Source organism: Athene noctua, chromosome 25 (genome assembly GCF_965140245.1).
Source record: "Athene noctua chromosome 25, bAthNoc1.hap1.1, whole genome shotgun sequence".
NCBI classification, from domain to species: Eukaryota; Metazoa; Chordata; class Aves; order Strigiformes; family Strigidae; genus Athene; species Athene noctua.
In genome coordinates this window covers 2,752,575-2,771,179 of record NC_134061.1, presented here as the reverse complement: position 1 = coordinate 2,771,179, position 18,605 = coordinate 2,752,575, and the positions used below count along the sequence as shown (strand labels likewise).

The window sequence follows — 18,605 nt, the reverse complement described above, 5'->3', positions numbered from 1 at the left end:
CTCAGCAACCTTTGCAGAAAACCCTGATCACCCAGGGAGGCAGAATCATCATTAAGAAATCTAAACTGGGTTGGGCGGGACGGGGGGTGGTGATGTTGGTTTTTAATTTTTAAATCCAACGGGGAAACATCCAAATGCAGATTCAGCCGTCAGGCATCCGCCTCCGCTCACCCCTGGACGCATCCCCAGAGATCGCCTTTGAGAGGGTGACCAGAGCCTCCCGCTTAATTAAGAATCTGCTGGTAATTCCCTGGAGTGGACTGGCACGGTGGCGGCGGTGGCAGAGACCCAAGAAAGGGGCACTAGCTAGTTAGGAGCAGGCAGCCTGGCCGGGGGCCAGCGGGAGGCTGGGACTGGACGCTGCGAGCCGGAGACGACGGCAAAGCAGCACCGGCGCAGCCCGGCCTCACTCGAGGGTTTTGCACGAGCCCCACGTGGTGTTTTCAAGGTGATACTTTGGGGAAGCAGAGCCAATCCTCACCGCATCACCAGCACGAGCGCATCCCTGCCTCCCCGGCGAGACTTGCTGTCACCTCCTCTCAATAAAGTTTTGGCCACGGGTCCCAGCTGAGACAAGAGCTGCTCTCCCCCAGCACGGAAAGCTGGAGAGACGTTCAGAGAGGAGCATCGTTGCACCCACAGCCGCTCAGCAGGCCGACAGCAGAGCTTGGGATAAAAAAAAAATAAATCTGCATCTCCCCATTGCACCCCACAGATGCGCCTCCTTCCCCTGCCCCGCGGCACACGGAGCCTCACGGCGCAGGCAGGGGCTCGCTGACAGCCTGGCGTTATTTTGCCACCAGGATTTCATTGAATTATCTAGGTCGGAAAAGAACTTGAAGATCATTTAGTCCGAGCATTGACCTCACACTGACCGTTCTCAAAAATGTGACCCCGAGCATCACCAGCTCTGGCAGGATGGAGGCAACTGGAGGGATCGATGTGGTGGGCGCAGAGGGTGCAGGATGCTCAGGTCACTCCAACTACTGTCTTTGAGCATTTAGCCCCAAACAACGTTCCCTGTGACTGCAGGTAACGGACACCCACAACCACCTGCATTACCAGAGCACGATGCTCTCTACAAGGCTCATCTTTAGGGGGTAGAAAAAAAAAAAAACAACCCAGCACAGGAGTTACCACCCCAAGCGAAACAGCCCCACGGCGCAGCCATCTCCATGGATTTCCATCCTCTTCCCCACCTGGTCCAGGTTTTGTCCTGACAACTTGATTTCTCTTTAGCCCCAAAGCACGGGGTTGATTTAGCCAACGTCTGCGAGAGCAAAGGCCAACCCCAAGCACGGTGGCAGGAGCTGCTGGTCCTCTGCCCCCCCATCACCCTGCATCAGGGTATCAGCAAGAGCTCTGCAGTCGCCCGGAGCTGCACACACACCAGACACACTTTCTGTGGGACGTTGGCTACAGCATCTCCCTTACACCCAACACCTCCCGGACCTTCTCTGTCCCCCACCACGTATTTCTCAAAGCAGAGGTGACTAAAGGCACCGAGACGCTGAGGGACCAAGCACTGATGGCAACGTACAGCCAAGCTCTGGGCTCTCCCCGACTGCAAGCACCGACCCCATCCTGGCCACCATCTCCTACTGAAACCATTTATGCTGCTCCTCAGGACAGGAGGAGGATGGCCAAAGCCAGAGACATGGGGGGACCTACTAGAAGTGAACAACATTAATGATGGCTTTTCAATCAAATGCAAATGTTATGCAAATTGGGGGGCTGAAAACACAGTGCATCCCTGATTCAATTAACAGCATTTCATTTATCTAGTTAGGCTTTGATTCAGGAAAGCACTTAATCCTGTGCTTAATGTGTTGTTGTTGTTGTTTTTTAATGTTTTAAACATTTTTAAATAGGAAAATGTGGTTGCTAAGACACAAACGTTGCCAGGGGGACTCACGAGAAAAGTTGTAGCAGAAATTACTTGCTTTTCCCTTATAAATTGATAGGCTTTCAATTTGCTGGCATCTCGGTGAAGCAGGAATATTATCCCTAAACCCCCTTCATTGACAAGGAAACAAAAGCACACACAAAAAAAGAAGGTACCTGCTGGAAGCCCAAGCAGATCCCTACACCTCCAAGCACGACCCATCACCACTGGGCTGCTCAAACGGGACCTGCCTCCAGGCTTTAGCCACTTCACCTGGGATCTGCCACCTTTTGCGTTGCCCTCCAAGCCAACACAGGTCTCAGCTTCTCCACACACCAGCTGGTTGTTGTACTACTAAACCCACCGACACATGGACTTCCCAGCAGGACCAGGCACACGAGGTCCTTGCTGGAAGCACTCACACACTGGAAAGGCAAGGAAAAAAAAAACAAACAAACAAAAAATCCCACACACCAAATTCACCAGACGATGCTCGAGCAAGGCCAGCAATCCTAATTCCCTCCTCAAACGCAGCATTACTAAGGTTTGAATCACACTTAAGCAAAGACAGATATTTGAATTTTTGCCTGAATCCAGACCTCCTGACCCAGCTCCTTACAGAAGTGCAGCAGGTCCAGGTTGAACTTTCGGAGTCTTCGTGGTTTGGAAGAAAAACCTCAATGTGGGAATGGGGAACAACCATGGAAAAGTCTTCCCCTTAAGTTTCCAAAGAGCCTAAAACCAGAGCTATGAGATTTGGAGGCATTGCATTTGTTTTGAGCGTTAATGCTGTAATGTCTGACATCAAAAATATTCAATTTGAGCATATACATTAAAAAAATGCAGATCTGGGCTAGCATTTCCTAAAGGTTTGGGGGTGAGCCCTGAATTAAGGGCATTTTTTAGAGAATTGAATTTTTCTGCTGGAGTTAAGGTCATCACTGCCCTCTCCTGGCCATGCCACTTCCCATCCCTGGGCCCCCCCCACTGCAGCACTGCCCAGGCCCCCTGTGCCCCTCTTGTGCCTCTTGCCCAAAGCCTGGCTTCACCGCTGAAGCTGCTGATTGAGGTAGATTTGGGCTACGACCTGGGCTGTGGTATGGGGCAGGTCACATAGTCCCACAGAGAAAGAAAAAAAAAAAAAAAGAAAAAGAAAGAAAAAGTGGTAGAACCCAATGAAAAAGCCCCCAAATGTGCTACAATTGAGCAGGATCCAGGAGGAATGGAAAAGAAATGAGCAACCCTTTCCTCGTCCTGAAAAGGGACTCAGCTTGCAGCCTGCTCAGGAAACACCGATTTAAACAATGACTTTTCTCCATCTCCTATAAAGAAAAAGCAAAGGTCCCCCACAGAACCACCCCCCTGCCTCCAAAACACCTCCTCAACTTAACGTCATCAGGGCAACAAACTCTTAAACTCCAACACCCTTCCTTCTAAAGACATCTTGTGTTATTTTGAGGTGTTACCCTCCTTCCTTCCAACCCCTTGCCCTCATATCCTGAATCTTCACAAAGAAACATCTTCCTTGTAATCACAGAGCAGTGAAAAGCCTCCGTGGCCAGGGGCTGCTCTTCACTGGAGGACCTGGCCAAGGCAAGAGAGGAGAGTCCCAGCTGTGCCTGTGCAACAGCAAAGCCAGAGCCGCAGGGTGGCTGACAGGAAAGAGATTTGGGGGTGGAATAAAAGGAAGAGGAGGCTGAGACAGAAATATGCAAATATATATAATGACAAGATTAAGGCAGCAGTAGAAGAAAGAAAAGCAGAGAGAAAAAACGGGCTCACCCCTTGAAGAGAAACGATCCAAGAGGCCCCTCCTGAGGAGATCAGGCCAAGCCAACAAAGACATTTGGCTTCTTGCAGTTGGAGGGACACAGAAGCGAAGAGGCCACGGGATTTCGGAGACATCATCCGGGCAAGAGCCTCATACAGACCCACTCGCCTCGGCCTGGAGTTATCGCTGGCAAGCAAGCACGGCGTGATTAATCCTTTCCATCAATCATCTCAGCAACCAGAATTTGATCTTGGGCTAATAAATCTGTCTAATTGGTTTCTCCCCATTAGCTCTTTTTCAGAACCGCTTTGTACACGGAGAATCACCACCTAATAATTGATGAGATTTTTTTCAGGAAGCTGCCAAGAATGAGTTGTCCACGAGCGTTCCTTTGAAAGCCTTGGAGAACTCACCTCCTGGTTTTAGAAGAGTTGCTGCATCTGGGGTGCAGAGGGAAGGGACTGATCGATGCCCAGAGCCAGAAAAATTGCTTTATCTTATATTCTCTCCTCTATTAAACTGCTGTGCTACCTTTCCACTCCTCATTTTCCCCACTGATCCCACGTAGATAGTGCCGGCATGAAGCACACACCACATCCACCCAGCTAAGTGCCAACCTCTGAGAGAAGCCAATACCTCGGTGCTTCAAAAGATGCAAGAAATCTCAAAAAAAAGTCTCAAAATCCCTTACCCTCAGCTCGCCCTGAGGAAGACTCTAGTCATCCCCCAGACCTCTGCCGTTAGTCCTTGCCAAAGTCAATACATCAAGTATCTGCGGACAGGACAAGTGTAACAGTAAGTAATAGAGAGGAAAGATGGATGAGTTTTATACAATGCATCCATTTTGCATTATCTTTCCATTCTAATTTGCTGGCGGGTTGCCATGTATTGAAAGGCTCTTTCCGATGATCTGAACATGCCCCAAAGCCAAGCCCAGCTAAATTCGGTGGGTTCAACCCAACCCCAAACCTCAGTAGGACACGCTGCCTCTGACAAGGGGGTGGCAGATAACACACCGGTTCCCTCCCAGCTACGGGGCAGCTCAGTCCCACTGCAACCCAGCAGCCAGCAAGACGCGTTGAGGGATTTTTTCATCCCTTAAGAAAAACCTAAAACTTCAATTCTCAAACTGACTGTAACCAGCTGACCCCTGAGCTGGCACTGGCTGGACTACGAACGCAGCAACAATGTGATGTTTAAAGGTAAATTTTCTTGCAGACCATTACACGTGGAAGGGTGGCAGAAGAGGGGCTTGTTCCTCGCCCCATCTTTTACCCGTGGTCCTCAAAGCACTTCTAAGATCATCACTTCAGAGCACAGAACGAGAAGCTCTAAGGTAGGTGGGTAAGGGAGCACGCAGCATCATCTTTGCGTCCTCAGGGGGTTGAAGGGAGCAGTGCCAAGCCTGCAGGGCCGTTAGCTTCCCTCCATTCCCCATGCCGATAGAAAAACCTGAATAAAATCACAGACAGGATGAAGCGTATTCCACATCCTGCACATTTCAGAGCACCTCCCTTCACCCACCGAGGCTGACTTCGAATCGAAAAGGTCCCAAGTGTGGATTCTCGCTCAGCCACCTGCCCCCAGGAGCTACGACATCAGGAACCCACACAGGAGAGGTGTCAGCCCCACCACGTCTCCTGCCATCCTCCCCCAAACCCAACAACGCACCAAATCAAAGCTCGGATGGTGTGAAACCCACAGCACGGCCCCGCCGACCTCCCGCCCTTCATTACTGCCCTCGTTAGGGTGCTGGGAATGGGGTTCCAGCAGGCAGTTGGGTGCCACCCGGGAACCTCTCACCCACTTCTCCTTGCCACGAGAGGGCACCTCTGCCCTCCTCCGGCACCCCAGTCGCATTTCTAACTGGTTTCCAGTGGCTCTGCCGGTGCTACAGGGTCAGGGATGCTTTGAGATGAGTTCAGGCTTTGCAAAACAGCCAAGAGAAGCTTCACGCAGCTCCCACGCAGTCAGCATCAACGGGAACCCCAAACCCCCTCAGCACATGCTCTCGGGTGCGTCTTAGACCACTCCGATTTCTTAATAATCAACCATCATTACCAGGGTGATTGACAGGTGGCACTCAGCTATGTTTCATATAATTTTTGCCTACAGCCAGTGGCCAGGAACCTCTTTTTATTCTCTATTTTCATTCTCCCTGGACATTCTCTTACTGGAGATCTTACAAAGCCCGCGGGCACAGAGCACCTCAAGCAGGGGAAAGGAGGAGGGATTCGTTAAAACCGAGGGGAGCTGCAAGGATTCGGGGCCCCAAGAACTTCAGATGCACGAGCACATGCCAGTGCCAGCACGAGAAAGGAAGAGGAAACAAAACGGCTTGTGACTTCTGAGGGTTTTTCTGATCGAGGTCTGTGTCGGGAGGAGGAGGCAGCTGAAGAGGCAGCACAGGGACTGGTGGCTTTGAGGGCTGCTCTGTGAGATGTTACAGTGCTGGAGAGGGGCACAGTGACACAGAAACCCGCATGCCTGGCAGGTACAGATTTGTCAAATAAGCCTGGATCAAAAATCAATATAAGAGAGTCTCCATGCTGACCTCTGTGCCTGTGGCACCGAGTCTGTGCTAAGCCAGATCAGGTTGAACCAGTGCAGCGATTGCACACAGACAAGCCCTCCGAGATCAAAGCAGACTCATGAAGGGAGAATTCAGGAGTTACAACATGGATTATACTATCTTCTGAATTTAATTCAAGGGTGGAGACCCTTTTGCCAAAACTCAAGTTAAAACCCGTGATGCCGTACTCAGACCTGCCAGTCCTCCCAGTTTTGGGTGGGGAGGTGGCAGGGAGGGGTTTCAGAGCTCCAGCAGCCCCAGCTGGGAGCAGCACCCTTGTCCTCATCGTGTCAGGCACAAATCCCAGCCCAGATTCCAGGTAGGAGTTCCCAAAGCCCTTCCCAGCCCTGGCACCAGCACTGGCAGGTCCAGGCGACACGCGTGGCAGGTTTGGTGTCGCAGCCGGGGCTGCACCTGAGCCCCAGCTGGGTTACAACTGTATTTTCCACTGACAACTGCAAGTGAAATCAAAATGCTTCCGTTCTTCTGTCTCAGGGAAAGACAAAAAACTAACTGAGATTAAAAAGCGAGGCTTCTTCTTCTTCTTTGTCGTTTCCAGGACAAATCTGCACTAGAAGAACCAAGTTCTTCACCAAATCTGGTTGAAGCTTTTCTCTTACATTTCCTCTTGAGAAAGGAGATAAGGGCAAAGCAAAACTCTTCTGAGAAAACACGATCTAGCATTTTCATCGGAAAATGAGAAATTAAGGTTTCTCACACACAGCTCACAGAAATCACCCTTTGGGGGCCCAGTGGCACCCCCGGAACCTGCGCGGACGCAGTCGTGCTCCTCCTCGGGTATCTACTCAGGTTCAGGAGAGGGTTAAACCCCCCCCAACTGCTTCCTTCGTCCCACCAGAGCTGGACCAGCAGCAGAGGAGATGCAAAGTTTCCAGACTAGGGAAGACATCCTACATTTGCTAGTTTGGGGTTGGGTTTGTTTAGGAAGGGGGTCATGAATAAGAGGATAAAAGGTTGAGGCTCCGGTAGGACAGGGCAGGAGGTAGAAAACAGCAAAGATGGGGCTTTTCTACTCCACTGCTGTTCACCTCGTCACAAAGTCAACAGCAGTGCCAAAGCAAAGCCATTTAAAGCCCACCACTGCTTTGGCACCGGCAACATGAAAAGCCAACCCGACAAACACACACCGAATAAATTCAATGCAAATCCAGCACAAAGCTGTGTGAGTATCTGATCTGGATTGTTTCCGAAGTGAATTCTCTTCAGACATGTCCGTGCCCTCTGTCCTGTCTGCCTTCCATAAACATTCACATCGCCAATTTTCACTGGCACAAACAGCAGCAGAAAGTAGCTTTCAAAGTCGCATGAACAAGTATTTGGGGAAACTAAATATAAAATTTGTGCTGTGCAAATATTCATGCCAGGCATGCAGGGGTGTGCAGCCAGTAAGGCGCAGGAACGGTATCACAGGGTGGATAAAAGCTCGCAAGGGGGAAGCTCTTGATTCAAGCCTTAGTTTTTAAAAAGTCACAAATATTCTCTTCCCCCAATACAGATCACACATAAAAGTCACAGCCACTTTGCATCTCCGCCATGAGCGAGAAGAGGCTACGGATGTCAGAGAAATTTGTTGCATTATTAGCTCAGCTGTAACTGAACGCTAAACAATGACTATATAAAGTTCATATAAAGTTGTATATTTAGGCTCAAATTCAGCACATGCCTCATTTTGCCATCCAAGCAGCCCCATTAACTTCAAAAGGATGGCTTCCCTGTTTAAAAGCACGTCCTTAAGAGCCTCGTGAATCCGAGCCTAAAAGCACAACATTTATACGAGGTTCTTGGCTTCTCGTGAAATTACACCCCAACAAACAACTCCGTAAAAGCCTACAGGCCGCCACAAGCTCTTCTTCCTTAGAGAGATCACCATTTTCTTTTTGTCTTTGCTCATTTGATCGATTTGTTTGTAAATATTTTTACGCCGGAGCCTTGAACCACAGGAGATCACAAAAGCACATGTGAGTGTCTTCATAGCAAAGAAAACATCTACACCGACACATACACATGTGTGTGTATATATACACCCCTGACTACTCGCTCGGGTGATCAAGTCTGCTTGGACGTGACCAGTAATAACGAAGGAATAACGTGGATAAGATTGATAGTCCTGGTTATACGGCAGAGCTGTCGAGGATGCAGCATTTCCCACCACCTCGCAGGTAAACGCTGATATTTCTTGTGATACCTTGATACAGATATCGAACAACTGCACGTAGTCCTCTGCACGCAACAACAAAGTCTGAACCCGCAGCTTTGAATCACACGGGAGTTTAAAGCAAAGCCAGTGCTTTGGTGATAAACGCTGGAGAAAATAAACGTAGAGCTAGGAGGGAGAACGGAGCATCACAGGCATCGCCCCGTCCCCACCTCCCCGTGCAGCAGCTCTGTGCCCGTTACTCTGCACCTCACCCACAGCTCCCAACCCCTTGTCCATGCTCGCTCCCAAAACTCTCAATTAGTTTGACAAACCTTTCGTCACGAGCACTAAACACAACAGCTCTCAACACAGCCAAGAGGTAGAGAGTAGGGGGACAAAACTCCCCTGGACCTGCCAGCCTGCACCCCACAGCATCAGCCCCTCCTCTGGGGCAGCAGCTGCCTCTCTGGCATCGTGGGGGCAAAGGGGCAGGACCTGGAGGGGGGCGAGGGGGGCAAGTAACTGTTAAAACCTCCCGGGTGTGAGCTGGCGGATCCAAATCTCAAGAAATAAGAAGGAATCCCGACAGTCAGATTTTTCAAAAGTGCTCAGCACATCAGGCGCTAATCGCTTCTGAAAACGGAGCTTTTATTTAGACGCTTAAATGCAAGTTGGAAAAATCTGGCTCCAATTGTGGGTGAAAATCTGGCCCCGAGAGCCTTTTTTTTTTTTTTTTATTCTCTTCCCTTTTATTTGGCTCTAGATCACAATTCTCCTGTCTCTTTTACACTCCGGTCCGGGAGGCTGCTCCCCTAGGATCTCCCTTTTAACCTTGTATATGAAAAAAAAAAAAAAAGGAAACTGCAGCGGGACCTTCATCGGAATCAAAACTTTCTCCTTTTTGTGCAAATCAATTTCCCCGTAATCTCCAGTGCTGTTTACACATCGCAGTACGCCCGGACCATGCGGGATTTGCATCTCGCCGTGCGCCGCGTGGAGCCCTGCCAGCTCCCAGCGGTTCCTGGTGCACGGGGCTGCTGCTGCTTTTATTATAGGTGGACCGTGTTCGTAGCATCTTAAAACTCAACCTGGTGGATTACTCTTAAAAAATAAAGCCTGGACCTAGTTCTGCTGGGGATGCCCTGGGGATTAGGGGGTTGTTTTGCCACCCACCCACCCCCCCCGGCTCCCGCCTCAAACTGGTTTTGCTCCATATGGACCAGACTATTACAGTAGCCAGAAAAGTGTGAAATTTCAGCTCTGACCATGTCAGGGCTCCCAAGTGTCAGTTACAATAAAATAAATGACCCATTTCCTGACAGATCGCGAGGGCTCCTCCGAGACGGATGGACAGATTTTTTATGTTTGTTTATTTTCTCTTTTTTTTTTTTTTTTTTTTTCCCCTGACGGGAAGGCTGCGCTCCCCAGCTCCTTCGCAACAGGAGGTGGGAGCGGAGCAGGGATGCTCTCACCCCTGTGCTGCTGCCCTGGCAGTGCCCTCCTGGCTGCTCCCATCCCATCCCTGACACCATCCCCATCGATTCTCCGAGCTCCCTCCCCACCGAGCTCCCCTGGCCCCGCACCTCCAGCCAGAATCTCAATAAACGGTCCCCCCGCTTTTTGGGGTTTTATTAGGCTCCTTGGGGAAGGCTGTAAAGGCAGCGGGAGTGGGCTCAACCCGAGATAACAGCATGGGGAGGATGAACAGTTTCCCAAAAGCACTTCCCAGCACACACAGACCACCCGGGTACCCCAAAGCCTCCCTCCCAACAGGCACCAGCACCCAAAAGCCACAGTGATACCAAAACACAGTTTGCTTCGCTGCAGATGCTCCTAAAATGAAGCCAAACCCCAGGGAAGCGGACAAGGGTCGGGAAGAGCTGGCAGGAGCCAGAAACGGGCTGCAGGAGCCCAACCCTCACGAGACCCTTTCCAGAAAGCCCCATCCATTGCTAACTCCGTCTGGAGGAGAAAACCGAGCGGGTTTCAATTAAAGAGTGATTTTTTTTTCTTTTAATATACTTAAAACTGTCAAGTCCTCTCCAGCATCTTCAAGAGCAGGCTATGGACACTGGACATAAATCGATGGGGAGCTGGTTTCCACTCCCCTTCAGTGGGTTATTCCATCAAAAGCAGCAAACACAGACTGGTTTTAAGAAAACCAGCTTAAAACAACACCTTACTTTAACTTTCCCACAGCTTCCCAGGGGCACTACCAACACACTAGTGGTGTTAAAACCTCCAGCCTGCTTTGGTCCAAGACATCTGTCCTTGGTTCAGGGCAGGACTCTGGTGGGGAGGAACCTCCCAAGGTCACTTTGGTCAACTCCAACGTTCCCCCAGCCCGTCCCCTCTGCAGGGACACGGGTCTTGGTGCTGCCCGGGCAGAACAAGTTCACCAGATAACATTCAAGGATGAGGACAGACAGACAGACAGAGACACGTACACCCCTCCAGCACCTCTTGCAGAAACAAGGAAAACCTTCCAGCCTAGACTCCTACAACTCCCCCCCCGGCTCCACAATCTCCAGGATAAACTCGTGATTTTCAGGTAAACCCCAGCAAAGGTTTCTGGGCTCCGTTCCCCGCAGGGTTCACACATTTACTGGTCATGAGCAGATGACCCGGGAAGGCAGCTGGGATAAACCACCACACACATTTCCAGAGTGGACAAACACCCCCGTGGGTCTGGGCTTCTCGTTTCACAAAACAGAGGCTAAAAAAAAAACTTTCCTGGTGAGCAGACTATTCCCCAAGTGCCTCTGCAACACTCCTCCTGCCTCTCCCTGCAGCAGCTAAAAGCCATCCCATGGATGCAGGACAACGTAGAACATCAGCTCTGGCACGAATGTATTTTTCTCCCATGCCACTTGTTTTCTTACATTTTTTTAAATTTTGCTGGGCAAGAGCATTTGTAGCCCCCCAGGTACCCAGTGCAGAACCTTCCCAGATCATTTCCACGCTTCAAACCGGACAGAATAAGAATTTAAAGGTGCCCAAAGGCTCAAACCCATCAGTCAGTGAGGAGGACGAGCACCTTGCAAACTATTTCTTCTGCTCGTTCCTCCCCACTATCCCTTGGTTTATCCGGGTTCATCGGGCAGCTGGGAACCCCTCTCATCCCCAAATCCAAAGAGATAGACAGCAATGCTGTTCAGCAGTGTGTGATTTAAGAGTGCACATCCTCACTCAAGCTTTCAAATGCCTCTGGTCACACTGAAAAATGAGAGTTTTCACCTAAAAATTTGAAAAAGATCCTCTCTGGTGGAGAAAAAAAAAACAACAAAAAACCCCAGAAAAGTCTCTGTGACCTCTTTAAAAGGCTTTCTTTTTAAAAGAAACCTGCTACCTCCAGCTTTCAGGCTCAATTTTTCAGTTTTTCTCCTACTCCCTGCCTTAATTTTTGGGAAGCGGGGAAGACACCAGCATCCCCTGGGGCTTCCCTACGCATTTACTTTAGGTTCCCACTTCTCCCCACAAAAAAAAACCACCCTGTTCTATAAAACCAGTGGCATCATTTAAAAAAGCAGAAAAAACCCAACCTTCCACCTGCATCGACAGAGGCACCTTCCATTCCTAAATCCAGCAAATGGGGGAGGCAGCAGAAAGGCAGGTGCTGGGGTTGGTGACCCCGGGAGGGAAAAAGGGCTGGAGATGTTTCCTCCTGCTCCGGCACTGGGCTGCAACCCCCTGGGCCAACCTGGGGCCATCCAGAGCAGCCTGAACTCTCCCCAAAACCCTCCAGGTAACTCTGGAAAACATTAACATCCCTGGGGGCTTGGGCTGGGGAGGGAGAAATTGCCTTTTTTTTTTTTTTTTTTTTTTTTTTTTAAATTCTGTAAGGTCTCAATTTTCAAAGCAAGTACTTTAACCCCAACTTCCCTTAGCCATATCTCTGTTTGCTTGGGGGGGGGGGGTTAACCTAAAAGGCAAAGATTGAAACAAATTCAACTGGATTCAGTCCTAGCAATTGCCACCAAAGTTCTCTAGGGAATTCAATTTATTCTCTTCTGAATTTAAAAACCACCAGACTCTTAACAAAGGGCACCTACAGGGGATGGGCTCCATCTTCTGTGGGTTCAAAACTTGAAGCTACAAAGTTTACAGTTAAATTGCAATTTCTTGGATGTATTTGCCAGTTACGGCTCCTACGTGGAAAGGGGGAAATAAAGTCATTTCTTTCACTTCAGGCTGTAAATTGATAAATATAGTCTTTCTCCCAGATACGTTAAAATTGATTAAATTATCTGGTTTATGCCTCATGGATGAAATTTACTGACAAATTATTAATGACTAATTTAATGACAAATTATTTCTAGTTTTTCTAGCTGGATATCATCAAAATGTATTCATTTCCAAATGACTACAGTTCTCAGAGATGTAAAATCAGTAGCAGAAAGCTCTCAACTCAAAGCTGAGGGCTCCCAGAAATAAAGCAGAGGAGAACTCCAGTTTATTTACCCTTTTTTGGTAATCAAAAAAGTAGTCACAAACCAAATCCCATTAAACTCGACATCCTCAGAAAGGAGCATTCATCCTGCCTTTCAATTTTCAAACCCTGCTGCAAACAAGGGTGTTGCTAATTTTTTTTAAGGATACTATAACTCACAAACCAGACCTGTTTTAAGGGGAAGACAATGATCTTAAGTCTGGATTAAAAGCATATTTTACCTCAGCATTCCAGACAGTGCCCTTATTTTACATGGAAAAGAACTACCAAACTTTTTTTTTTTTTAGTTCAGTTTTCAGAGAATCCAACCACCACGAGGGAGAAAGGCACATTTTTTGATCAATGCTGACAAACAAAGAAATCACACTCAACTGTTCTCAAGAAATTTAAAATATTTCGTTACGAACAATTAATTGCATGATCATGCACACACAAAGCGAACATTTCTCCGGTGTGAAAACATTCATTTGAAACAAAGACTAAGGGGGGGAAAAAAAAAAAAAAAAAAGCAATTTTAAGCTTTCTCCACCCATTTCTATGCCCTACACTAAATCCTCACATCATTAACAACATTTAATAATTCCCACCTCCACTCAGGAACACTCGGACCCTCTAAACTTCTGAGTTTCTTGCAAATGACTTCAGTTTAAAAATACACTTTTAATTTTAAGTCTGTGGGCTGTTATCAACCCGAGTCCCTCTTCCCCCCCCCCCCCCCCCAATTACTTGGTTTCATTCTCTCTGGTCGACTCACTTCCACATTCCTCATATTTGGAATGTCTGCTTGATGGATTCACTTTTTTTTTTTCCCCCCTCGCCCCTCCTCCTCTCTTCATTCATTCATTCTTTCGACCCCATCAACTTCGGGCTTTTCAGCCTCCCAGTTCCACCCCCCCCCAACCAATCCTTAAGTTTAAGTAGAAAAACTGATTATTTTTTTTGCCTTAAAGAATCTTTTCTTTTTTTAAACTTCTGAAGAATAAAGCGTGCCATCATTTTTAAGATTTTTTTTTTTAAATCCTCTTAAGTTTCTCTAAATTTTTCTACCAGCAGAGTTAAAGAAAAAAAAAACAACTCCCAAACAACGAGATAATTTAAACAAATCTAAACTAACTTTAAAACTCAGGGTTTGGGGTTTTTTTTTAATGAAACGACATATTGCTCAGCACTGACTTTTCTTTACAGTCTAACACATCTAAAATATTTCGTTAAAATGGTTCCCCGCGATCATTAACATAATTTGCAACTTTAAGTGTTATTTGAAGAATCATTGTAATTAAACAACTCTAAATCAGTTTAATCCTTCTTGGGTATTTTGGTGCAGCAGCTACACACGCCAGTCACTTTTTCTTGTGCCATGTGAGCACATTCGGTTATTTTTAAATTAATTTCTATGATGGGTTTAGGGACAGGAGAGATTTTTTTTAAAGAAGGAAATACACCAGCAGGAACGATTTATTTACAACATGTAATTTCACCGGCCACATTCATTCTAAAAACACCTAAAATCAGTTTTCCCGAGCATTCCTATTTGCATCTTTCAATGAGAAGAAAACACAACCAAAAAAACCAACTTTTTTAATTTTAGAAACGAGCTGGGAAGCGCACTAACTGCTCATGACTTGTTTTCCCACATTTCTAAAGGGGAAAAAAAAAGAAAAAATTAATATCAGGTTGGGGGGGAGGGAGGGAGAGGGGAGGTTGTTTGGTTTAGATCCCACCAAACTCATCTGATTTTGTCCTCATTGCTCACACTTAATTAACCATTTCCTGTTCTGTGTGCCTTTAAACTGGAAAATCCAGTCTTAAAAACAAGCAGAAAGAAGAAGGGGGAAAAAAAAAAAAAAAAAGTCGCCTTTGAGGCAGCCCCCCCCACCATCTCAGCCCTTATCCAGGGCGGAGAAGGATGGGGGGGGGAGCAAAATAAACCAAATTACCCCCAAAAGCTCGTTTGGGGTGAACCTGCCAAGTTTACAAGCAGCTGCCAAAAAAGTTGCCTTTTTCCGACCCAGAAACACAAACTACTTCCCCAAAGTGAGACAAAGTAACCGCGGCCGCTACACAGGGCGGTGGGGACACCCCCCACACCCCCCCCCCCAGCCCCACCCCCCCACCCCCCCCTCGGCCTCTCCGCGCCCGCGCAGCCCCCGCAGCGCTCAACCAGCGAAAGCGGCTCCTGTCGCTTTAAAAACAGCACCCGGGAAGGGGAGGGGGGGGTCATTTTACATCCCCCTACCCCCCCTAAAAAGGGGTTTTGCACGTTTTAAGCAGATCGAGGAGAAATTCCAACCAACCTTCCTTCCACCTATTGTAAAGTTCCGCCCCCCCCCCCCCCCCCCAGCATTTCTTTGAATTAGACACCAAAAAAATATTCCCATTCGCAGTGAATTTCTCCACGTGTGCTCTTGGGGGGGGGGGCAAAACCTACTCCCCACAACCTATTGATTATCCAGCAGCATAAAAAAATTAAATAAATAGTGGGGTTTGGTTTTGTTTTTTTTTTTTTTTAATATTATTCTATTACCCTTCGTAAAGCAATTGCCTCTCCAATAACCCCCCTTGGCTCATTGATAATTAAACCACCACAAGTCACCCAGGGCTGGAACGAGCATTATCGATCACCCCGCCGCGAGGTGCTAAAAAATAAATAATAATAATAATAATAATAATAATAAAAATCTTGGCTAGGAAATTAGTAAATGGATTCGGGCTTTGCCTTTGGGATCAGCCCCTACCAGGGAAGCCCCCCTTCTGCCACAGCCAAGGCTGTAGTAAAGTTTGGTGAGAACAAGGGGGTGACCCCAAAAATGGGTTTCCCACTGCCCAGCCGAGGGGGGTTTTGTCAAGAGATGAAGGAATTGGGAGAGTTTTGGGGAGGAAGAGTTGGCTTCGCCTCCTCCCTCCGCGCCCGGGCGTTGAAGTAACCGCCTCGTCACGTGGCCGACGCGGGTTTTGGGCTGCACGATCCAACGTGGACTATTTGGGGTTGGGGACTAACTCGCCCTCAGCCTCTCCGTGAGCTGGGGAGGGGAGGGAGGAAGGTTTCTGCAAGAAAAAAAAATTAAATATTCTTTATATTTCATATATAACCCCCAACGGGGCTGGGGAACGTGGTGCCCGGGGCTGCTCCAGCGTCCTGCACGCCAGCCCCGGCGCGCAACAACAAAGGGCCAAGAGAAGATGGAGAGGGCCGGGCTGGGCAAGGCCGGCGGTGGTGGGCGAAGCCGTTTGGCAGGTAGATGGAAACCACCAAGAAACGCAGTTCTTGCCCCAAAATAAAAGTTGCTGGTGGGTAGGAGCTAGGCCAGCACCCTGCGCTCGCCGGGTTTTAAATCCCTCCCCAGCATGGCACAGTGAGATCAGCCCCATGGGTTGGGGTTTTGTTTGGGTTTTTTTTTTTTTCTTTTCTTTACGTCCTCACCATCAAATCTCAGCAAATTTCACTTTTTTTTTTTAATTGTTTTTCTATTTTTTAAAAATTTTACAGTTCTCTCAGAAAACAAAAGATCTCGCCCATTTCGTAGCAGAGGAACCAAGCAAGGCTGGGAAATTCTTCCAGTGCCACAAGTTTGAAAATCCCAACCCAAAACGCCTCAGCCATCCATCACCTTGGGCGAGCTGCTGGATAATTGTTTAACCATTTCTTTAAAAAAAAAAAAAACAAAAACACAACAAACCACTCAACTTGCTCATAGAGGAAGTTTTTTTTTTAAAAAAAAAAATAAAATTAAACGTTGATCCTCAAAACTGCCTCTCACCTCGCTAGGGATATATCTAAAGCCAAATCACCAACATCTCTAATTTCACATGCACATATTTGGGTATAATTTTTTGCCTCCTTTATCTTAGGTTAAATTTTTTTTTTTTTTTCCCGCAACAGAAATTTCAAAAAAAAAAAAAAAAGAAATTAAAACACTGTATTACCTTTGCTTTTTAGGTACTGAATGTTCAATCTCTAGCTGTTTTCCATGAAGCTCCACTTTCCCTAAAAACAAAATGTGTCTGTTTTTTAAAACCTGGGTGGAGTGGTCAGAAAGCTTTGGATAACATACTATCACGTGAAACCTCGCAATTTAATTCAAATTACGACGAACTACGCACAAATACATTTTCCGATTCTTTTACAAGTGCATTTTATTAAATATACGACTGGCTTCAAATGGGAAGCGGTGGGAGGGAGTGGTGAGTTAGCTGTCTGGACAATGTTCCTTAGGAATATTTAATTCCTTAGTTCATCCTGCTTTGAGTGGAAGAAAATGAGGAATAATATTTTGAGACCAATTCTTCGCCTTTATTTAATTCCGCCTTGTTTAATCCCTGCAAGAAGTCCTTCGGGCAGATTTCTTTCCCCCCATTAAAAGGCTCAAAAATTCTAACTCCATGGCAGAAATGGATTTCTCTTTGAAAATGGAGTGGGTTTCTTCGCTGCTGGGTTATTATGATGATTTTTTTTTTTTTTTTTTTTTTTTGAGGGGGGGGAGAAGAGAGGAAGAGGCCGGCGGGAGGCGGGGGGAAACCCGGGCCGAAGGGGGGGGGGGGGGGGGGGATGAGGGGGAGGACACAAAAAAAAAAAAAAAAAAAATTCAAATATTTTTAAAATTATCTGCTTCCCGGGGAGCTTTTTCTCTCCCTGCGAGCAGCATGGCGACCTTCGCGCTACTCCACACATCACATGCCCCAGGAAACCCAGTTTCAAATCAAAATGGCCAAAGTCCCAGCCCACCCGCCCCTGCCGCGACGGGACCCCCGCGCCGAGCCCCGCCGGGGCGGCCGCCCCGCAGGGGAAAAGGGGGGGCCGGGGGGGGGGGGCAGCCCACGCAGGGCGGGGGGCTGCGTGGGGTGGTGGGGCCCCTCTCTTTTCCCCCCCACGTTGCTTTTTAATTATTTTTTTTTTTAAACAGCGGGGGGAAGCAGCGCTGGAAAGGGGGTCCCACCCCGCCGCCCGCTGATGCAAGCCCCGACGGGGCGCAACGAAGAAGGGGACCCCCGGTTTTTTTTGGTTGGGTTTTTTTTTTTTTTGAGGAGGGAGGGAAGCAGCTGAGCGTCCGGGGGGGGGTCCGCAGCTCTGTGGGGAGGGGAAGAAGGGGAAGCGGGCGGGGAGGGAAGGCGAGATAACGCCGCTTACCCGAAAAAGTTTCGATGGCTTTCATGGCCCACTGCTCGTCGGGGCAGTCCACAAAGGCATAGCCGGACTTGACCAGGAACTGCCCGCTGAAGGAGATCTTGTGGTCGTTGAAGACTTTCTCCAAGTCGGCCGGAGTCACGTTCTCGTTTAGGTTCCCGATGTAGAGCTTGTTCATGGTGGCGGCGGCGGCGGGGGGCGGCGGCGGGCGGGCGGTGGCGGCGCGCCGGGGCTCGGAGCGCGGCTCCCGGGGGGGCTCCACCGTGCGCCCGCACCGTCGGGGCTCCGGCCGCGCTCTGCCGCCCCACAGCCGGGCCGGGGGGCTTGGTTTAGGGTGGGGGCTTTTTTTTTTTTTTTTTTCCCTTAACCCCCTTCTTTTTTGTTGTTTTTTCCTATTTTTGTCCCCCCCCTCCTCTTTTTTTTTTTTTTTTAGGTGGGTTTTTGGCTTTTTTTTTTTTTTTCCCTTTTGGGGAGGGGGGCGGCGGCTGCTGGAGGAAGGGAAAGGGAGGGAGGGGGGGTAAGGGAAAGGGAGCGGGGGGGTGTCCTAGGGGAGGGGGCGGCTCCGGCGGGTGGCGGCGGCGGGCAGGGCGGTGGCGCCGGCTGCGGGGGCCCCCAAGTCGGCGGAGTGGCACTGGAGTGTCACCGGA

General features: G+C 48.6%; 1 protein-coding gene across 4 annotated transcripts in view; it reads right to left on the bottom strand.

The window, feature by feature from the left end:
* Positions 1–18,312, bottom strand: part of IGF2BP1 (insulin like growth factor 2 mRNA binding protein 1) — a 30,126-nt gene extending 11,814 nt beyond the window's left edge. For all 4 annotated transcript variants that reach the window (XM_074926617.1, XM_074926615.1, XM_074926616.1 and 1 more), the window contains exons 1-2: positions 17,962–18,312; positions 16,761–16,821 (exon numbers count right to left, since the gene is read on the bottom strand). In XM_074926617.1, coding sequence (XP_074782718.1) covers positions 16,761–16,821; positions 17,962–18,136 — 236 coding nt within the window. In that variant the 5' untranslated portion in view covers positions 18,137–18,312. The remainder of the gene's footprint in view (positions 1–16,760; positions 16,822–17,961) is intronic.
* Between the last annotated feature and the right edge of the window lie 293 nt (positions 18,313–18,605).